Source organism: Panthera pardus, unplaced genomic scaffold (genome assembly GCF_024362965.1).
Source record: "Panthera pardus isolate Hobbes unplaced genomic scaffold, ASM2436296v1 HiC_scaffold_17, whole genome shotgun sequence".
Lineage (NCBI taxonomy): Eukaryota > Metazoa > Chordata > Mammalia > Carnivora > Felidae > Panthera > Panthera pardus.
In genome coordinates this window covers 29,803,343-29,822,382 of record NW_026526732.1, presented here as the reverse complement: position 1 = coordinate 29,822,382, position 19,040 = coordinate 29,803,343, and the positions used below count along the sequence as shown (strand labels likewise).

Here is a 19,040-nt window from a genome sequence, read left to right as displayed (position 1 = left end):
AGTGCACTCGATAAACCACAGCTTCTGGGCCCCTTTCTTCCCACTAAACCCCAAGATCCCCTTCTCACATCCAGATTACTCTCTGCCACTTATATGACTTTAACTCACCCACTGCTATTAAAATTGAATTATTTCCAGGAAATCTACTAAGACTCTATCCACTAACCTCAAATCATATCTGATTAAAACTTCTTGGTGGGTAGATGGGATATTTTCCAAAATATTTTTTGAAATTGGCTTTCTTAGATAACTTCCATGTTAGATTTATTAGGAGGGAAGAATTGTATTTGGTGGTACACCCCCCCCCCCCAAATCCAGGGCCTCATGACCCTTTTTAGCTGTTACTGTGGTCAGCCTTTCCTGTAGTGCTTAGCTGCCCTTCATGACCACCTCTGCCCAATCTTGTTACAAGTTACAGTGATGACACAAAGATCAGAGGAGACAATATACAGTATAAAGCCAGGCTCTTAAAACCACAAATTGTTTTTATAAGTGCTAACTGCTGTCAACATTACCAGAACTGTTCCCAATTTCCACAGAATCTGCCTTGTGCCACTGAGTAACATTAGAATGTAATGGTTTATTCACATTGGCTGATTCTGCTTTTAAGGGAGTTAATATTTTTGGTTCATCTACCATAATTCATTAACATATTCAATTTAAATATTTCTAGAAGAAGCTTAAAGACCTTTTGTGTCTCAGTTCCCCCACTGGCAAACGATGATAATAGTGACATTTTTATTTTATACAACTGTTATGATATTCAAATGAAACAACTTATTCAAATGAAATAACACTTGGCACAGTGCTTGACAAACAGTAAGTGCCTAATAAATGTTAGGTATAATTACTATATAACCCCTAAAGTTATTCAAGGTATCATGGAGCAATGGTGTTTTATAGCAAAATATTTCTGTAGAATACCCACACCTATGAACATGGCCATATTTTCTAAACCAAACAGATCTACTAACACCAACCCCATTTCCAAGAAACAAAATTTTATTTCTAGGCTTGGCAAATAAGCTCTGAATCCAGAAAAGGCCCTCAGAGAAGTCGGCTAATGTTGCCATAAAATATCACACCAGGCAGAGCTATGGTGACAAGAAAACTTCATGAAGTTTCATTCAAAACACAGAACAAGAAGTTTCATTTCCTCCAGGGATTTATCTCACTTAATCTTTATGCATCAAACCAATCTGTGACCCAATTATGCGGTTATACCAGGAGGTGTCTGCATTACTGAATGCTGTGCTATTTCTGCCAAAGACGGATCTCTGGGGATCCTGAGATAATGGCAGCATAAAGAGCATCCAGGAAGAGGAACATGCATGTTTTTACCAAGACAAAAAAAAGGATCTGTGGAACATTAATAGTGCCAGATGCCACATGTCCATCTGGGCAGGAAAAACAGAGCACTAGTTGGAGGACTTTTGATTACATTTCTCCCAAAATGGAAACTAATATTCCGGGATGATGAACGTTGAGTTTTTTCTTTTCTAAATGATTGCTTCCTTCTTTTGATGGCATGATCGAGTCAAGTTTTAGTTTCTGCAATGGACTATATTAACACTTCCTTAAAGAATCAAATTTTATACTGATTGTAAGGAAAATTTCAAGTAATCACCAAATCTTGTTTTATTTATTTATTCATTCATTCATTCAATTTATTTTTACCAAATCTTATTTTAAATGACAGGCAAGTAAATGCTTTGCTAAAGCACATAATGCAATTAAGACTGAAATTTCTTTGAAATAATAACATCCCCCTAACAAAATTGCCCATATATAAATAAATTGTTATTTTTATTTTGTTCACTGTTCAATATTTTTCTAATGTTTTGCATAAACACAATTAGTAAGTGGTATTATTAAATCTGTCAGTGTTAAAGAGTTTGGGGAAGAGCTATTATCATACCTGAGAAAAAAATTCAGAATTCAAAAGAATTTTGACAGGCTGGATACTGAGCCCAAAATGAATTGATGAAATTCAACAAGGATGAATAACTATACACTTAGGGTTAAATGGTATTAAGCTAATATCTGAAAGATCATTGTGTGCTGGACACTGTACTCAGTACTTAAAACAACAGAACAACACTAATGAGGAAGGTACTATTATTAACTCCATTCTAGATAAGAGGATGCTGAGGCACAGATCTGTAAATAATGGGAAATACGTTTTGACAGCACAAGCTTAAAACTTTAAGGAGTTATGGTAGGTCACAATTCAATATCAAACACAATATCCAGATTACAGAAACCAATGGTAATCACTATATTTTTCACTGCAATTGGAATATTAAGTTCACTGCTGGATATCAGTTTTCCAAAGAATGTAAACAAACTGGAATGGAATCAGCATAGAGTAAGATGAATAGAAGATAATGGGTATACTTAACCTAAAAAAGAGAAGGTCAAGATAAAATAGATGCTCCAAGCATCTTAAGAGCTGCATTTACAGAAGAGGAATCTGGGGCCTCTGGGTGGCTCAGTCAGATAAGCGTCCATCTCTCGATTTTGGCTCAGATCATAATCTCGCGTTTTGTGAGTCTGAGCCCCACCCTGGGCTCCTCACTGACCTGTGGACCCTGCTTGGGATTCTTTCTCTCTTCCTCTCTCTCTGCCCCTCCCGTGCACTTTCTCTCTCTCAAAATAAATAAGTAAATAAACTTAAAAAAAAAAAAAAAAAAAAGAAAGAGAACCTGATTTAGTCTACCATGGTCTAGAAGCCAAGATACTATTTGTAGTAAAGCACAAACTTGGGTAATTAATGAAAACACAATGCTTACAAGGTAGAACCAGTTTTTGCTTATCAGGAAACAATGTATCCACAAGTAAAAAGATTTTGTCTTTCTCAGTGACACATCTTTCTCATATGTTGATGCTAAATAACTACAAATGTGTAGAGACTAGAAATGCCTCAACACTTGTTATCACAATATCCCATTATTAAGAAATAATGTAGTCTATTGAAAAGTCTTGGTGCAAAAACTCTGAGGCTTCTCGGTAACATGTTAACAAGGAAAAGACTTTCCTGGCTCTGTATTTACTATCTGTGATGCTGGGTCAACCTCTTCACTTTTCAGTGCCTCAGTTTCCTAATTTATAAAGTTGGAATAATGATACCTACCTGAGAATTATACAGATGGAGAGAGTAGATATAAAGAAACACTGGTAACACAGTAAGTATTCAATATATGTATATCATTAATGTTCACAATATAATAATAAATAATAATAAATAAATAATAATAAAATAATAAATAATTTTTAAAAAAGTTTGTTTTTCCCAGGCTTCAAGCTATACTACAAAGCTGTAATCATCAAGACAGTATGGTACTGGCACAAGAACAGACACTCAGATCAATGGAACAGAATAGAGAACCCAGAAATGGACCCACAAACGTATGGGCAACTAATCTTTGACACAGGAGGAAAGAATATCCAATGGAATAAAGACAGCCTCTTCAGCAAGTGGTGCTGGGAAAACTGGACAGTGACATGCAGAAGAATGAACCTGGACCACTTTCTCATACCATACACAAAAATAAACTCAAAATGGATGAAAGACCTCAATGTAAGACAGAAAGCCATCAAAATCCTCGAGGAGAAAGCAGGCAAAAACGTCTTTGATCTTGGCTGCAGCAACTTCTTACTCAACACGTCTCCAGAGGCAAGGGAAACAAAAGCAAAAATGAACTATTGTGACCTCACAAAATAAATAAAAAGCTTCTGCACAGTGAAGGAAACAATCGGCAAAACTAAAAGGCAACCGACAGAATGGGACAAGATATTTGCAAATGACATATCAGATAAAAGGTTAGTATCCAAAATCTATAAAGAACTTATCAAACTCAACACCCAAAAAACAAATAATCCAGGGAAGAAATGGGCAAAAGACATGAATAGACACTTCTCCAAAGAAGACATCCAGATGGCCAACCGACACATGAAAAAATGCTCAACATCGGTCATCACCAGGGAAATACAAATCAAAACCACAATGAGATACCACCTTACACCTGACAGAATGGCTAACATGAACAACTCAGGCAACGACAGATGTCGGCGAGGATGCGGAGAAAGAGGATCTCTTTTGCATTGTTGGTGGCAATGCAAGCTGGTGCAGCCACTCTGGAAAACAGTACGGAGGTTCCTCAAAAAACTAAAAATAGAACTACCCTATGACCCAGCAATGGCATTACTAAACATTTATCCACGGGATACAGGTGTACTGTTTCAAAGGGACACATGCACCCCCATGTTTATAGCAGCACCATCAACAATAGCCAAAGTATGGAAAGAGCCCAAATGTCCATCGCTGGATGAATGGATAAAGAAGATGTGGTATATATATACAATGGAGTATTACTCGGCAATCAAAAAGAATGAAATCTTGCCATTTGCAACTACGTGGCTGGAACTGGAGGGTATTATGCTAAGTGAAATTAGTCACAGAAAGACAAAAATCATATGACTTCACTCATATGAGGACTTCAAGAGACAAAACAGATGAACATAAAGAAAGGGAAACAAAAATAATATAAAAACAGGGAGGGGGACAAAACAGAAGAGACTCATAAATATGGAGAACAAACTGAGGGTTACTGGAGGGGTTGTGGGAGGGGAGATGGGCTAAATGGGTAAAGGAATCTACTCCTGCAATCACTGTTGCAGCTAATTTGGATGAAAATTTTAAAAAATAAAAAAGTAAATTAAAAAAATAAACCTCTTGTAGATCCTGGCCAAAAAAAAAAAAAAAATGTTTGTTTTGAGCGAGACTGCGTGCACATGTGCGCATGAGCGGAGGGGCTGACAGAGAGGGAGAGAGAGAATCCCAAGAAGGCTCCACGTGGTCAGCGCAGAGCCTCATGTGGAGCTCAATCTCACAAACCGTGAGATTATGACTTAAACCAAAATCAAGAGAGATGCTCAACTGACTGAGCCACTGAAGCTCCCAATGATAGTAATTTGATAAAATTCTTGGAGATTCAGGATCATTAAGAGTATCGGTAATATAATAATAGGTAGTAATAATGTGTGCAATGTACTGTACTCAGATTGTAGTGCTGAACAAGAACATGCAAAATCACTCTTTTAACAAACTGGTGCTTGTCAGAGGGGCAGACAGGCAAAATGGATGAAAGGGGGGGGTATGGATTTCCAGTTATGTACTGAATAAATCACGGGGACAAAAGGTACAGCACAGGGAATACAGTCAATGGTATTGTGATAGTGATGTATGGTGACAGATGGTAGGCACACTTGTGAGCACAGCATAACTACAGTTGTTGAATCACAATATTGTACACCTGAAACTAGTGTAACATTGTGTGTTAACTACACTTCAATAAAAATAAAATAAAATGCCAAATTGTAGAGTTGTTAAAACAAAAAACAAAAATAAAACCCAAACTCCTTCTCTTGATGTATTACATACTTTACTATGGAGATAAATTCCTTTATTTTTTATATGTTTTTCTGCTATAAGACCTCACAATGGGTAAAACTTGTGAATTAAATATAACAGGGTTTGTGGAAAAGATGTGGTTGTTGCAGACTACTTAAAATCTATGGAGCTTTGTAACTAGGGCACTGACAGACACAGTAACAATCTTAAACTATGTACTAATGTGGCGTTAAATCTTGGCTGGTGTTAAATCTTTGAACTCAACATTATTGTCAGTCCGTCCTGAGACTGCAGCCCGTAAGCAGCATCCATGAGACCTCTTCTGAAATGCAGGTCCTTGAAAGGATTTACTGTCAACAGAGACCAGTTCATCAAAATTAAAAAGCCAACCCAGGTTTTAGATTTCATCAATCAAATGTCAATTTTTTTGAAATTAGGAGAAATGTCTTAGCTGCCTCTTCATTTGTATTAGCAGTTACTAAAGCTACTAAAATGGCCACTCACAAAGGTACTTTAGCTTTTAAAAACTGCTCGGTCTTGGGGTGCCTGAGTGGCTCAGTCGGTTAAGAGTCTGACTCCTGATTTAGACTCAAGTCATGATCGCATGGTTCATGAAATTGAGCCCCACGTTTGGCTCCATGCTGACAACACAGAGCCTGCTTGGGATTCTCTCTTTCAAAATAAATAGAAAAAAATTGCTTGGTCTTTCCATTAGACTGAGAAAGCTGGCCTCTGATTGCTTTCACAGTTAAAATATGCAGAAAAAATTCCTCTGTTTTCATACTGACATTATCCATTTATTTATTAATGCACACAAGCTAACTGAAACCATAGAAACACACAGAAATACAGACTGTACTTATGACAACAGTAAGTACTACAAAGAAAACAGGTTAGGGGGTTAAGCAGGTGATTTGGGCAGGGCAGGCATATCAGCACTTCCCCTGTAGGCATTAAACGGGGCTCCCGCCTTCTGGCTCCTGTCTTCCCAGTTTAAGTCTGTAAGGGAGCAGACACCCTCTAGCACTTGTTCTTTTTGCTGCTTGCAGGGGGAAAAGGACCAAAATGATTCCTCTGGAGTAAGGACCTATGGGAACCATGTGTTCATACTTCTAGGTATCTCATTGGCTTCCCTAAGAAAGTACCTCACCTAGAGTCGAAACTAAAATGATTTTAATTTTTGTTTTCAAATGCTTAAGATATGCTATTTAAAAATATTTAGGCTCTTTTGACTTCTTGAGTCATGGTTTTGATTAGCCTATTCCTCAAGTTCTACCAATTTGTGTAACCGGATGTGCCATTTCCTGTGTTAGGAAAAATAGTGAAAGAGTTTAAAATGGGCAAAAAAAGATTGCGGGACATTCCTTCAATAGAATATCAGGCAGCCTGGCCAGTGCCTTTTCCCCACTGTACTACACATGCTGTCTAAACCATCTGTTGGCTCACTTGCACAGATATCTGAACACCATATTCTATTGCTTGGCATCATTTCACCACGTACTGGGCTTACGAAGGTGGAGAGATTCAGTCCTATAGGAAGGGACTTAGTTTTTGATCTACTGAAGGCAGCTAGCCTGTGTCCACCACATAAGTGGCACAAAATTTCCAATAGCAATGATGGTGATGGGCATTTGTTACACGACGTGGTGAACATAAATGCCATGTGTATAACATAAGGAAGTGAATTCTAACTGAATCCTGAGGACGAGCTGAAGGAGAGAAATGATGATTGTGCACTCAAGAGATGACTATCAGAGATTTGCTTAATTTTTATGCTTTAGTATGTTCTTTCCTAACAGTAAGGGCAGCTGAAAAAGATACACAGAACTTTAGATCCAGAAATGGACTTGAAAGATCAACTTCTTCAACCTAATTTTACCAACTAGATAAGTAAGTCCCTTGGCAATGGACCTTGCTACAAATGCCCTACCCTACTCCTCTGCCAAATGCTAAAATCTGGTCTGCATCTTTCTCCTGCCCCATTTATATTGCTAGACCTTTTCTTCTGAGAAATATTCATTTTGAATGTAATACTATTGTATAAATACCTAAATTTCATTTTTCACTTTTGAAGAACATGGAAGAACATTTACTTTGCACTCTATATAGATTAATCTCATGACAGCTCTTTTTGCTAAATGCTACTTTCTTTTGTGAAGTAAGTCAGTGACAAACACAGAAGGCTGAGTCAACTGCTATTCTATTTTCCATCCTCCTCTTGTAACAGTCTTCCTGAATTCATCCAGTTCTTCATGCCTCCTAGTGTGACCATCTAGCTTCCTTTCTAGGGCCCTGTTCCCATCTCTCCCAAAGCTTCTGGCTACGAATGACAGAACAAAACTCCCTCCATTTCCACCCTCCCCAGACTTCCAACACGCTACACTATTCCTGATCTCTTCTGACATTCTTCTCATTTCATCCGTCTTCTGTGAAGTTTCTTCTTCCAACCTTTAGAATATGGACATCCCTCAGGTCCGGCCTGTCTCTTTGCTCTTATTTATTCCTATAGTTTCATCATACTTTCATGTATTCAGCTAAGCATTATCTAATGACAGTCTATAAGCAATGGTACGACAGACACGGTCCCTGCTTTCATGGAACTTACATCCTATTGAGGAAGACTGGTGATAAACAAGAAAACAACTAAATAAAAAATTAAAAATGGGGATAAGTATTAAGAAGGAAAAAATAAGGTACAATAATAAAGACTAATCGGGCAGTATCTACTTCAGATAGAGCGGTAAAGGAAAGTCCTTTGAAAAGTTGACATTTACTGGGATCTAAAGAAAAAGGCTGTTACGCAAAAGGTGTGTATATTCCTGGCAGAGAGACCAAATGCTCAAAGGTCTACAGGTGAGTGGGAGAGAGCTTGGCTGTGTTTGAGGAACTCAGAGCAGAGAGTATCATAGGGTAATGCTGGAGACGTAGACAGAGACCAGATCATGCAAGGCCCTACAGGCCCTGGGTTTTATTCTAAACATAAGGAGAAGTTACTGAAGAGTGTTAAGCCAGAGGGTAAGCCATTATGACTTAGATTTTAAAAAGATCACTCTGGCTGTCATGACTTTCAGACTGATGAATACCAACACATGGAGGGTTGCCCAACATAGTCCCAGTTTAGGCCCATTGTCCTGGTGTAACTGGACTTCTATACCAACTCCTTTTGAGTCAGAATATGTAGTAAATACATACATACTAAAGCAAACTTTAAAAAATGAACACAGAAAAACAAAGAAGGTTGGTCAAGACACAGGCAGGCTTTGTGGCAACCTTCATCAGATTCCCTTGTCCCTGATGCCCCTGACCTAGGTGGGACCCTGGTGTCCTCCCTTTGATTACTGACCTAGCTTTACTTCTCAGGCTTGTGCTATGTTCTTGTCCTCAATATCTGGCCATCTCTTGCGATGAAATAATATTCAGTATCTGGTATACAAAAATATACTGAGTGGGGTGCAATGCATCTTAACTCATTTATTCCTCATAATAATCCTTGAGGTAGGTATTATCCCTACTTACAGATGAGAAAACTGAAGAACAAAGAGCAAAAGAAGCTTGCCTAAAGTCATGTACAGCAAAAGTAGCCAAATGGGACATGAAGCCAGGTAATATGGTTCTGAACTCAAGCGTTCTTCATCCCGAGTTGTCAGCACAGAGCCCGAAGCAGGGCTCGAACTCACAAACTGCGAGATCATGACCTAAGCCGAAGTCAGATGCTTGACCGACTGAGCCACCCAGGCGCCCCTTCATCCCGCTCTTCTGATACTGTTACTTAATGTGAGAGGCCCAGACACATTTAGGGAACTGCAAGTAGTGCAGGGTATTGGGGAAAAGCTGGAAATAAGTTTAGAAAAGTAGTAATAGGACATCAAATGGCATGCTAAATAGCTTAGTTTTCAACTGGTAGGATATGGGGTGCACCATAGGATCCTAAATGCATGGCCATTCTTATCTTTTGGATAAATAGTTCTGTGGAGAATGGATTTGGAAGGTGAGTAAGAGGAGACTGGTTTCTGACTCAGCTTGTTATAGAGACTGGATATGTGCCTCCTTCCTGCATGGGGTTTTTGAATGACTGTTGTCAAGAATCTGCTTGCTCCCTGCCCATGATGACAGAAGGACTTCCCACAACTTCCGCCCGGGCCTTCTGACTACTGCTTGTCCCGTCTGGACTTCAGAGCTGTAGAGTCTGGCTCTATGAAGCACAGCAAAGTTAGACCTTCCAACTCATCCTCTCTTCTGAGTTCTAAGCCTATATTCTCAGTTCTTTGAACATTTCTACTTGTTCATGGCCTCTGGCTACCTGAAATTTAACATTCTCTAAAAATCATCAAGTCAGAAGAGAATTAGGGAAAAAAGTCTAAGAAAAACGTAAATGTCAGAAGAGTATGCTAATGGGAAAAATCTACACGAAGCATCATAATTTACAACATGTGGAAAAACAACTAACATCTACAATACTTAATAAAATTGTTATATTATGGACAACTCACAAGTGATCTTAAAGGAAAACCTATTTTGCATTTGTATTCGAATTTCAACAGGACTACTCTGAATTGCTACTTTATTGATAAGTGAAACAGATTCTTTTATGACAAGTTATAAATGCTTATAGTTTATCGGTTCCCTCTCCACCCTGCAATTACCTACAGGAAGAGATTGGCCATGGTTTTATTTTATGAGTTTTATAGGGGCACATTCACCCCAGTTTGCATACTATGAATTCCTGGAAAATTCTACAGATTGGAAAAAAAGAAAGTGCTTTCTTCAGATCAAAAGAAGCACTTCACTTGAACTTCTGTATTTATCCATAAATACACAGCCCCAAATACTATGTTAAAATGTGAAAGACAAATTTTACATAAATATATGTATAAGGCATAGTATACTTGTGTGTAATAATAGAATAGATAGCAATCTTGTGAACTTACACAGTGGGCTAAACAATGACACAAACCTAACAACAAAGACAACTTAAAGTGTCACAGAGGGGCACCCGGGTGGCTCAGTTTGTTGAGCATCCAACTCCTGGTTTCAGCTCAGGTCATGATCTCATGGCTCATGAGACTGAGCCCTGCCTCAGGTTCTGCACTGACAGTGTGGAGCCTTGGAAGTCTCTCTCTCCCTCTCTCTGTGCCCCTCCCCCACTCATGCTCTCTTTCCTTCTGTCAGAATAAACTTAAAAAAAAAATGTTGTAGAATAAAGACAGATTATCATAGAATCCAAAAGAGTCTCAGAATAAATTTTAATTTGTAGGATTCAGATCAACACCTTTACGAATAAGTTTAGTGCAAACGGCAAGCAACATCATGAACATCTCAGATATTTTTCCAGAATAGTAAAATACTGTAAAACATATTAAAATTTACTACTGATGAAACATTACATGTCAAAAACTTGTCAATCACGCCCTGAGAAAACCTAGAGGTATAACTGCAGATTGGATAAATTAAAAGTTTGTTAAATTCAACTTACAAAATGAAGAATAATGAATGAATAAATTTCTAATCAGACTAGGATATTTTAATTTCTAATAATTAATGAAATATTTAGATGGATGGCAAAAGTATCCCATAACTGGTATAATCTTAATGAGATAGCCTGGATTTTGTTTCAACCCGTTGTGGCTGATGCAAGCTGTAATTATATACACTGCCAGAAAATCCATTTGTTAAAAGAAAATTTGTTCTCATTAATGCGGATTGTGGGATCACTGAATAAAAGAGGAAGAAAGGAGTAGTATTAACTAGTGTTACAGGTTTGGAATGCAGGAGCTTTATAAAAATCAGCAATCAATTCAATAGGCCATGCTGATGTCTGAATTTTTAACATACCAGTTTTCGCTAGAAGAGATTCAAAAACAATTCTTCTCAAATCACTAAAAATTCTGTACATATTCAGCATGGCTTATCGTGTTTTAATTCCAAAAGAAAACATACAAAGCTATGGGAAGTTCTATGCATATGGCAGGTTATGGGCAGGTTTGTAATAATCTCAATAAGACCAAAGATTTACAGAGACTTCCTTATGCTAGTTGTGATTTTTCTCTGATTTACAAATGAGTCCTTCATTTAAAGTGAATATGAGACTCAAGCCTGTGCTTACTTAACTATTAACTAACTTTTACACCTGCCTTTCAGGGTTCAGACAATGACCTCTGATTAATCTGAGTCTGATATTATCCTTAACAGCAACTCGTTCTTAAAGTGGCATGATCTAATTATCTTCATGTAATCTAATATCATGACTGTCTAATGTCTTATTTGCTTTTCCTATAATAGTAAAGTGTTTGAGTGACTACCATTCAGGACAAAAAAGAAAGCCACACATTTAACCATCAAATCTGAACTAGGACATCAGGTATAAGAAAATAAAAGAAAATCTGGAATACATGAGTAGGTAAAACAGGCTACCTTCACAAAAGAACTGTTAGGCTGATGTCCAATGTCTCACCCAAAACACTAAATACCAGAAAGCAAAAGAGGATCAATTTCCATAATGTTCTGAGGGGAAAAGTTTATGTCCAAATAATTAAAAACCCTAGCAAACTCTTATTCAAAGACAACTGAGATATTTTAAAATACGCAGACTCAGATACTCAGATAATATACCTCTCACATTATATTTCTGGAAAAAAATAGCTTGAAAATATACTGTTGGATACGAACAAAATTAAGAGCTCAAAATGCAAAAAAAAAGTGAGTAGTGAGGTTTGATTCTCTTTGAAGGAGGAGATCATGCCATGTGGGGATATTCTGTTTTACTTCTATTGAAGGCATCTCAAAAACACACAGGGTGTTATTTAATGTCAGAAAGAAAAAAATTCCAAACAAAAAAATTAAAGCTCATGTGTTAAATGAACAACAACAACAAAAAGAAACAAGACAGTTCAAAAGAGAGTGGGAGAGAACACAACAAAGAGGTGGTTTTGTTTTCAGGCTAACCTATACTTAAAGAACACCGCATCGCATTAGAACACTATAGGATCAAACTCTCCTCCATAACCACAGATTTACTGAAAAGTTCATTCCGATTTGGAATGTCAAGAAACACAGTTTTTGACAGAGGCCTGAAAAAGTCTCATTTCCCTCACCTGCTGAACTGCTGTAATTAGCATCTAGCACTCTCTGGGACCCAAACCATCTGTGGTGGTTCTCAGAGCAACAGGAAAGTGGAGGTGATAACAAACAGAGAGGTGACCTGGAGGCGGTGGTTAGGAACGAGGTCCAGGAAGTCACTCAGGGACCTGGCCTCAGCCATTCTAAAACCCTGGTCCACCGCCTTCTTATCTTTTCTCAGGACCCCAGAGTATCTCTCCTTTTTGGGCTAGAGTAGTACCAGGTTTGAACTTACAAATACTCTACTTTCTTAAAGTTTTCAGACAGACTTTTTCCTATTTCTTTTATCTCTAAATATTTTCTTCTCTTAAACCCTTTAAGGAAAAGAAGGGCACACACTACAAAGGATGGAAATTAGGTAACACTATTTCCGTGAAAATCAGACTTTTCCTCTCCTGGGGACCAGAAGACTGGGTAATGAACAGACTTGTGATTCTATTTAGAGGTTATGGGCAAAAGGCCAAAGTTAACTGTCAGCAAGGTAGAGGACTTTTTGGGAATGAGGGGGCAGTAGTAAACTAAGTAAACTAGTAAACTACGGAGTTTGTAGTAAAGAGACTGAAGGAGCTCAGAAAAACATACGAAAATGCAGCCTGGCTCAAGTGAGGGCTTGGAGAACCAGTGCATGTTTGGGGTGTGCCTGTATAAACCAAATATATTAAAACTTACAGCTTTATAGATCAGAAATGTTATTAATATATTAGGAGCTATAATTTAATAACCCAACTGAAAAAAACATAAAAAAAAGACCAACAATACCTAAACCCTTATGTATTAGATTTTGTTTGGTTCTTTGGAGTCATTCTGAGACTGTTAGGGCATTACTGTAAACATTAATGCCATTATTTCTCATGATTTCATGAGAAGTCAGTTCTATTATTTCATCATTTAGTTAAGATGGAAATCTACAATCAGCCTACAGAGTAAAACAAAAAAACTGTTAGGTTACACTTTTCTGAGTTCTAGAATGTACCAAAAAAACCCCCAACAAAACCAGAAATGGAAACACAGGTGCTGTAGGAAAGCCTATAGGAATAAACTGAATTTCAAAAGTATGTAAAATAATCCAGTAAGTATCTTTTTCAAATACATTAAGGGGTTCCAGTTCAAGATGGTAACACAGGAAGATCCTCAACTTACCTCCTCCCACTGACACACTAAGTCTGTAGCTACATGTGGAACAATTTCCTCTTAAAAAACCAAAAGGCTGGCTGAATGAGGACTACCCCACAGGCAAACAAGAAGAAAACCACATCGAAGCATGTAGGAGAGCCTAAGATACAACCTTGCCATAAACCCCCACCCCAGTGAAGTGACCCACAACCGGGAGAAAAGGTAAAACTGGAGTTTCTCCTCAAGGAGTAAAGGGTTCAAACCCCACCTCAGACACCTCAACTTTTAAGACCTACACCTGAGAGAAAATAAATTATTTTCCATAATTGCTAGTCTGCATTTTTTAAATATTAAAGAATACAGTGTACATGTTATGACTACTTACTGAAGTTTAACTGCAACACACACAATAGCCTAGTACTTTTAGGATTACAGTGGTGCTTAATTCCTCAAACACCACTTTTCCAGAGCCCCACACAGTAAGTTATCAAACAGGCTGGCTCAATCATATGAATTTATTACAAATGGAAAATGGAGGCAACCTGCCAGTGAGGAAAATATTATCAATAAAATTCAAACACAGTTTAATATTGCCTTTATTTTCATAAAAAAGGCATTACCAAATCTTTCTAACAGGAAATGATGAACTGTATGGAGTATCTAAAAGACTTAACACACAGGAACGATAAGAGAAACAAGATTATGCTCAGTGAAGAGTAAGCTATATTTTAGGCTGTATTATTTTATGAATCTTTCAAGTGGGAATTGGCCACTGATACATGTTTCATTCAAATATTATATTTAGAGAACAGAAGGGAAATTTAATTGTTTTCCTTCTACATTATCTTATACGGTTATCTTTAACATAGTAAATAGGTATTATAATTGTTAAATGCCTTTTGTTGTCTGGTAGTAATAGAAGGGGGATAAAAGTTTTCACTTCTCTAATAATAAAGCATAGTGATTCATAAGAGAAACGCAACACGATGGCCTGCTTTTACTATTAAAAAATATTCACTCTAAATAATGATGCTAGTGCACGAAATAAAACTCATTTTAAAAAGTGTAAATAAATGTGTGAAGATTTATATTAACTTATTAAAAATCTAAAATATTTTTAAATTAAAAATCATTCTATTTATAATAGTAACATAAACAAGTATCTGCAAAAATGATACCATATCTTAGTTTCCCAAATATTGGCAAAAGTTAGTATGTTTTCCTCATTAAGTTAGAAAACATGAGGTTAATTTTCTTGAAGGGATGCAATTTTTGGCAAAAGGGAGGTCACAAGACTTTTCTACAATGGCATTTTGTGTCCTATAACCAGGACCATTCTGTAGCTTATCAGTGTTAACAATGCAGAAATAGACCGTCTTACCGTTGGTGCTGTATCTACATGATGGTTACAAGGCTTTCTTTCTATGTTGATAATTCCTGTGCAAAGAAAAGATGGTAGATATTTGATTATACCTACCCATTTTATTGTGAAAACATTTATCTCAGTAAGAGGTGACTCCTATAGCTCATAAGGAAAAAAGTCTCATTTGAATGGCAGGATCCTTTAAAGTTCTATCATGAATTCTTTGGTCAGAAACAGTTGGAGAGTTTAGCTAACTAAGAGACCCAACTCAAAGTGAGCTGAGCCAATTTTCCCATTCAAGAGGTGTTTAGCAATAGTCTAAGATGTGTCCATATCCTGCTCTTGGCTCAAAAATTATACAATTATCTCCACTCTGCTGCAGTTCTTCCATTAAATTTTTATTTCTGACTTGAGGTCATCAAGTTTGCATAAAGAAATATCACAAAGGCTATAAAAGGAATCACTTCCTTATTTTCTCATAAAGAATAAATAAATCTACTTGAATTTCTCTTTGATCACTTGACTTCCTACTATGTCATATTCTATTTATTCAATCACCATGGAGTGTCTGAAAAAAAAAGTTCCCCCTGGTTCTCTCCTTTAAAATGATAATATTGACTGCTAAACTTGAGAAAAATCCTTTTATCATGTGTGGATTTATCTTTTTGTTCCGAATGTCCTCTCCTGCATTTCTTTGTAATAAACAGCTTTTAAGGATATAACACATTGCATCTCATCTATAAAGATACTGGTTCAAAGTCTAGCTCAGGTTAAAAATGAACACAGGTGTGGGTCTCATTTACTTTATAATCGCTGTCCATCAGCAAACCAACAGGTGAGTTAGGACATTAGAATAGTTCTAGTTCCTTCAAATAATGATACAGGCTTTCACATGCAAGGCTGCTTAGAAGTAAGAACTACAGGTATTGTTAGGAGCAATTAGCACAATTTCTGATCGAAACAATAGCTCCTCCCATTTACAGTCATTTAACTCATTCTTCTTCAAGTATGATAAGGGATTATGTGAGAGCATCATAAAACAATCACTTTTTATCACTGTGAAATAATATTTAAAAATGAACAAAGTACCATGAAACACGATTAAAAATTTTTTTTGGTTTCATTTTAAAAATTCAGCTATAATTAGCCAATGAAGTATAAAGCAGTATACTACTTTATACAATCAACTAATATTTACTGAGTGGCTATTTGGTATCAGGGATAAAAGATGAATTATAAAGGCTAAATTATAATTTCTGACCTCAAGACTCGAGTAAAACAGAGCATTTAAAAAAATACTCTATCTAGTATATAGAAATACTAGAGTATTTTTTCATATACAGAGTATTTGAAATACAAATTTGAAATACAAATACTCTGTATTTGAAAAAATACTACAGAGCAAATTAAAAGTTTTGTCTTAAGAATAATAACAAAATCTTTAAAGTAATTTTTATGCAAAGACATTTTTTATTCATAGAGTAACACTGGTCTTGAATAAAAAATTTTTAAAAACCCCAAGTAAACATATTAGAAAATGTTCAGATAATGCTGACTCTTACTGGTAGATTTTAGTAATACTGAAGAATATAGAACAAATGGTGAAATCCCCACTTCCCCAGCGCCCACACTCCCCACAACCCTCTCTGGCTGCATCCACTGAGAACAGTCTGGCATGACACAGGCTTTTAATCAAGAGTTAGCAAAATCTTACATGTGTGGTCTCACTATTGTAACCTGACAGCTATAAAACTGACCTAGGCTGATTACTAATTTTAAAGTTCTTATCCAATAAGAAAGTAACTTCAAGATGTTGAAAATAAAAACTAAATCTACATCTTCAGCTTATACAATTACAAAGAAACAACAGCTACGTATTTTACAGTTTCAATTTCAGGATAAGTAGGTGGTGGAAACTAAAAATTTTTAAAGTGGGTTATCCAAAGATATAACCTTAGTTTTAAATTTAGATTGCCAATTGAAATAATACGATTTGGAAATACAATTAATACACGTTTGTTCAAGCTTTCAGTAATGAATATACACAAAATAAGCTTAAGAAAAAATGTTCCCAAACAGCTTACTATTTTAAGTACATTTTACCAAAAAAGTCTCCATTTGTATGTTATTTCACTTTCATTAAGGTATGATAATAAGTGAAAGCTCCTAATAAATAGATTGCTGTGCTGGTTATTTTTGTGTGTCAGCTTGGCTAGGCCACAGTCCTGCATATCTGGTCAAACATTCCAGATGTTTCTGTGAAGGTATGTTTCAGATAAGATGAACACTTAAATCAACAGGCTCTGAGTAAAGGAGACTGCTCTCCATAATGTGAGAGGGTTTCATCCAGTTGGTCGAAGGTCTTAAGAAAAAGAATGACTTCCCCTGAAAGAGAAAAAATTTTGCCAACAGACTGCTTTTGGACTTGAACTATAACTCTTCCCTGGGTCTCCAGGCTATCAACTGACCTTGGAGGTTTTGTACCAGCCGGCCTGCATAATCGTGTAAACCAATTCCTCAAAATAAATCGCTCTATCTACACATTCTACTGGTTCTGTTTCTCTGGAGGCTAACTAATGCACTTAACTTTTGGGGAAACAATTTAAAACAATGAAACTACACTTGTTTGTACTTATTCTAAATTAAATTTTTGTTCACTAAGTATATTAATCATGCAGTAATACGGTTAAAAGGTCCAACTTATTATGGTTTTAAAAATCCAAATACCTCACAATGAACTTAATATTACATCTGTTGAATAAATTAATCTACCAAATAAAAAACTCAGTATGTCAACAGATATTTACCACTAGATTATCCAGTCTGACAATCTCTGCTTCTTGATGTTTATTCACATTTAATGCAATTACTGATATGGCTGTGTTTAAGTCTGCCATCTTGCTATTTTGTTGCATCTAGTTATGTTCCTTTCTCTTTTCTCCATACTCTTGAAATAATCAAATACTTTGACTATTCCATTTTATATCCCCAATGGCTACACATCTTTATTTTTTTTTTTAGTGGCTAGAGATTGCAATATATATCTCTAATTTATTACAGTGTACCCTGAATTATGATTTTATACTTTACTAACAATATAAATATCTCAAAGCAGTATTACTCCATCTACCCTTCCACCCTTTATGCTATTGTTATATTTTGCCTCCACATGTTATAAACCCCACAACATTTTGTCTGGATACTGTTTTAAACAGTCAGTAGTATTTAAGAATGAAAAATCAGCTTTTTATATTTACACATATACTGATCCTTTCCAGTGTTTTCATTCCTTCCTGCAGATCCAAGTTTTCATCTGAGATCATTTCCCTTTAGACTGATGAACTCTTTGTTGAATCTCTCATGGTGTAAATCTGTGGATGACTGTTTTTTGTTTTTTTCTGTAAAGACTTTAGCAGGCATTCATGTACGAAGGCTAATTTTGCTGGATATTGAAATCTAGGTTAATAGCCATTGTCTTTTAGCACTTTGCTGATTTTATACCATTGTTTCTTACGAGAACAAAGCCATCAATTCTTACTATTATTCTCTGAATGTCATGCATTTTTTCCTTTGGCTGCTTTTGTGATCTTTTCTTTAGGTTTCATTTTCTTCAGTTTATTTAAAATGTACCTAGGTGAGGTTTCATTTATATATATTCTTGGGGTTTGCTAAGCTTTTTATATCTTCTACGTTATTTTCTTTTATTAGAGGTGGAAAATTCTTGGCATATTAGTTCTTCACCCTATTTCTCTATTTTCCTTCTGGAATTCCATTTATACATGTTTAGATGATTTGATGTAGTCACACAGGTCTGATGCTCTGTATTTCCCTCCCCTACCCCGTGCTTCGATTTGGGTGATTTTTATTGTTATGTCCTTGAGTTCAAGGATCCTTTCTTTCAATGTATACTATCAGCAATTAGGCTCACTTAATGAACTTTTCATTTTATCTATTATACTCTTTAGATGTAGAATTTCCACTTATTTCTTTTTTTATGGTTTCCATTTCTCTGCTGAAATTATTCATCATACCCAT

The 19,040-nt window shown here is 36.3% G+C and overlaps 1 protein-coding gene across 10 annotated transcripts in view; it reads right to left on the bottom strand.

Annotated features, from left to right (window-relative positions):
• The window catches only part of AHI1 (Abelson helper integration site 1), a 208,127-nt gene that overhangs the window by 67,937 nt on the left and 121,150 nt on the right, over positions 1 to 19,040 (bottom strand). For all 10 annotated transcript variants that reach the window (XR_008422886.1, XR_008422887.1, XM_053904459.1 and 7 more), the window contains one exon: positions 15,024 to 15,079. Coding sequence is in view for 8 of the 10 variants with exons in the window: in XM_053904459.1 (XP_053760434.1) it covers positions 15,024 to 15,079 (56 nt within the window). In the remaining 2 variants the exon portion in view is untranslated. The remainder of the gene's footprint in view (positions 1 to 15,023; positions 15,080 to 19,040) is intronic.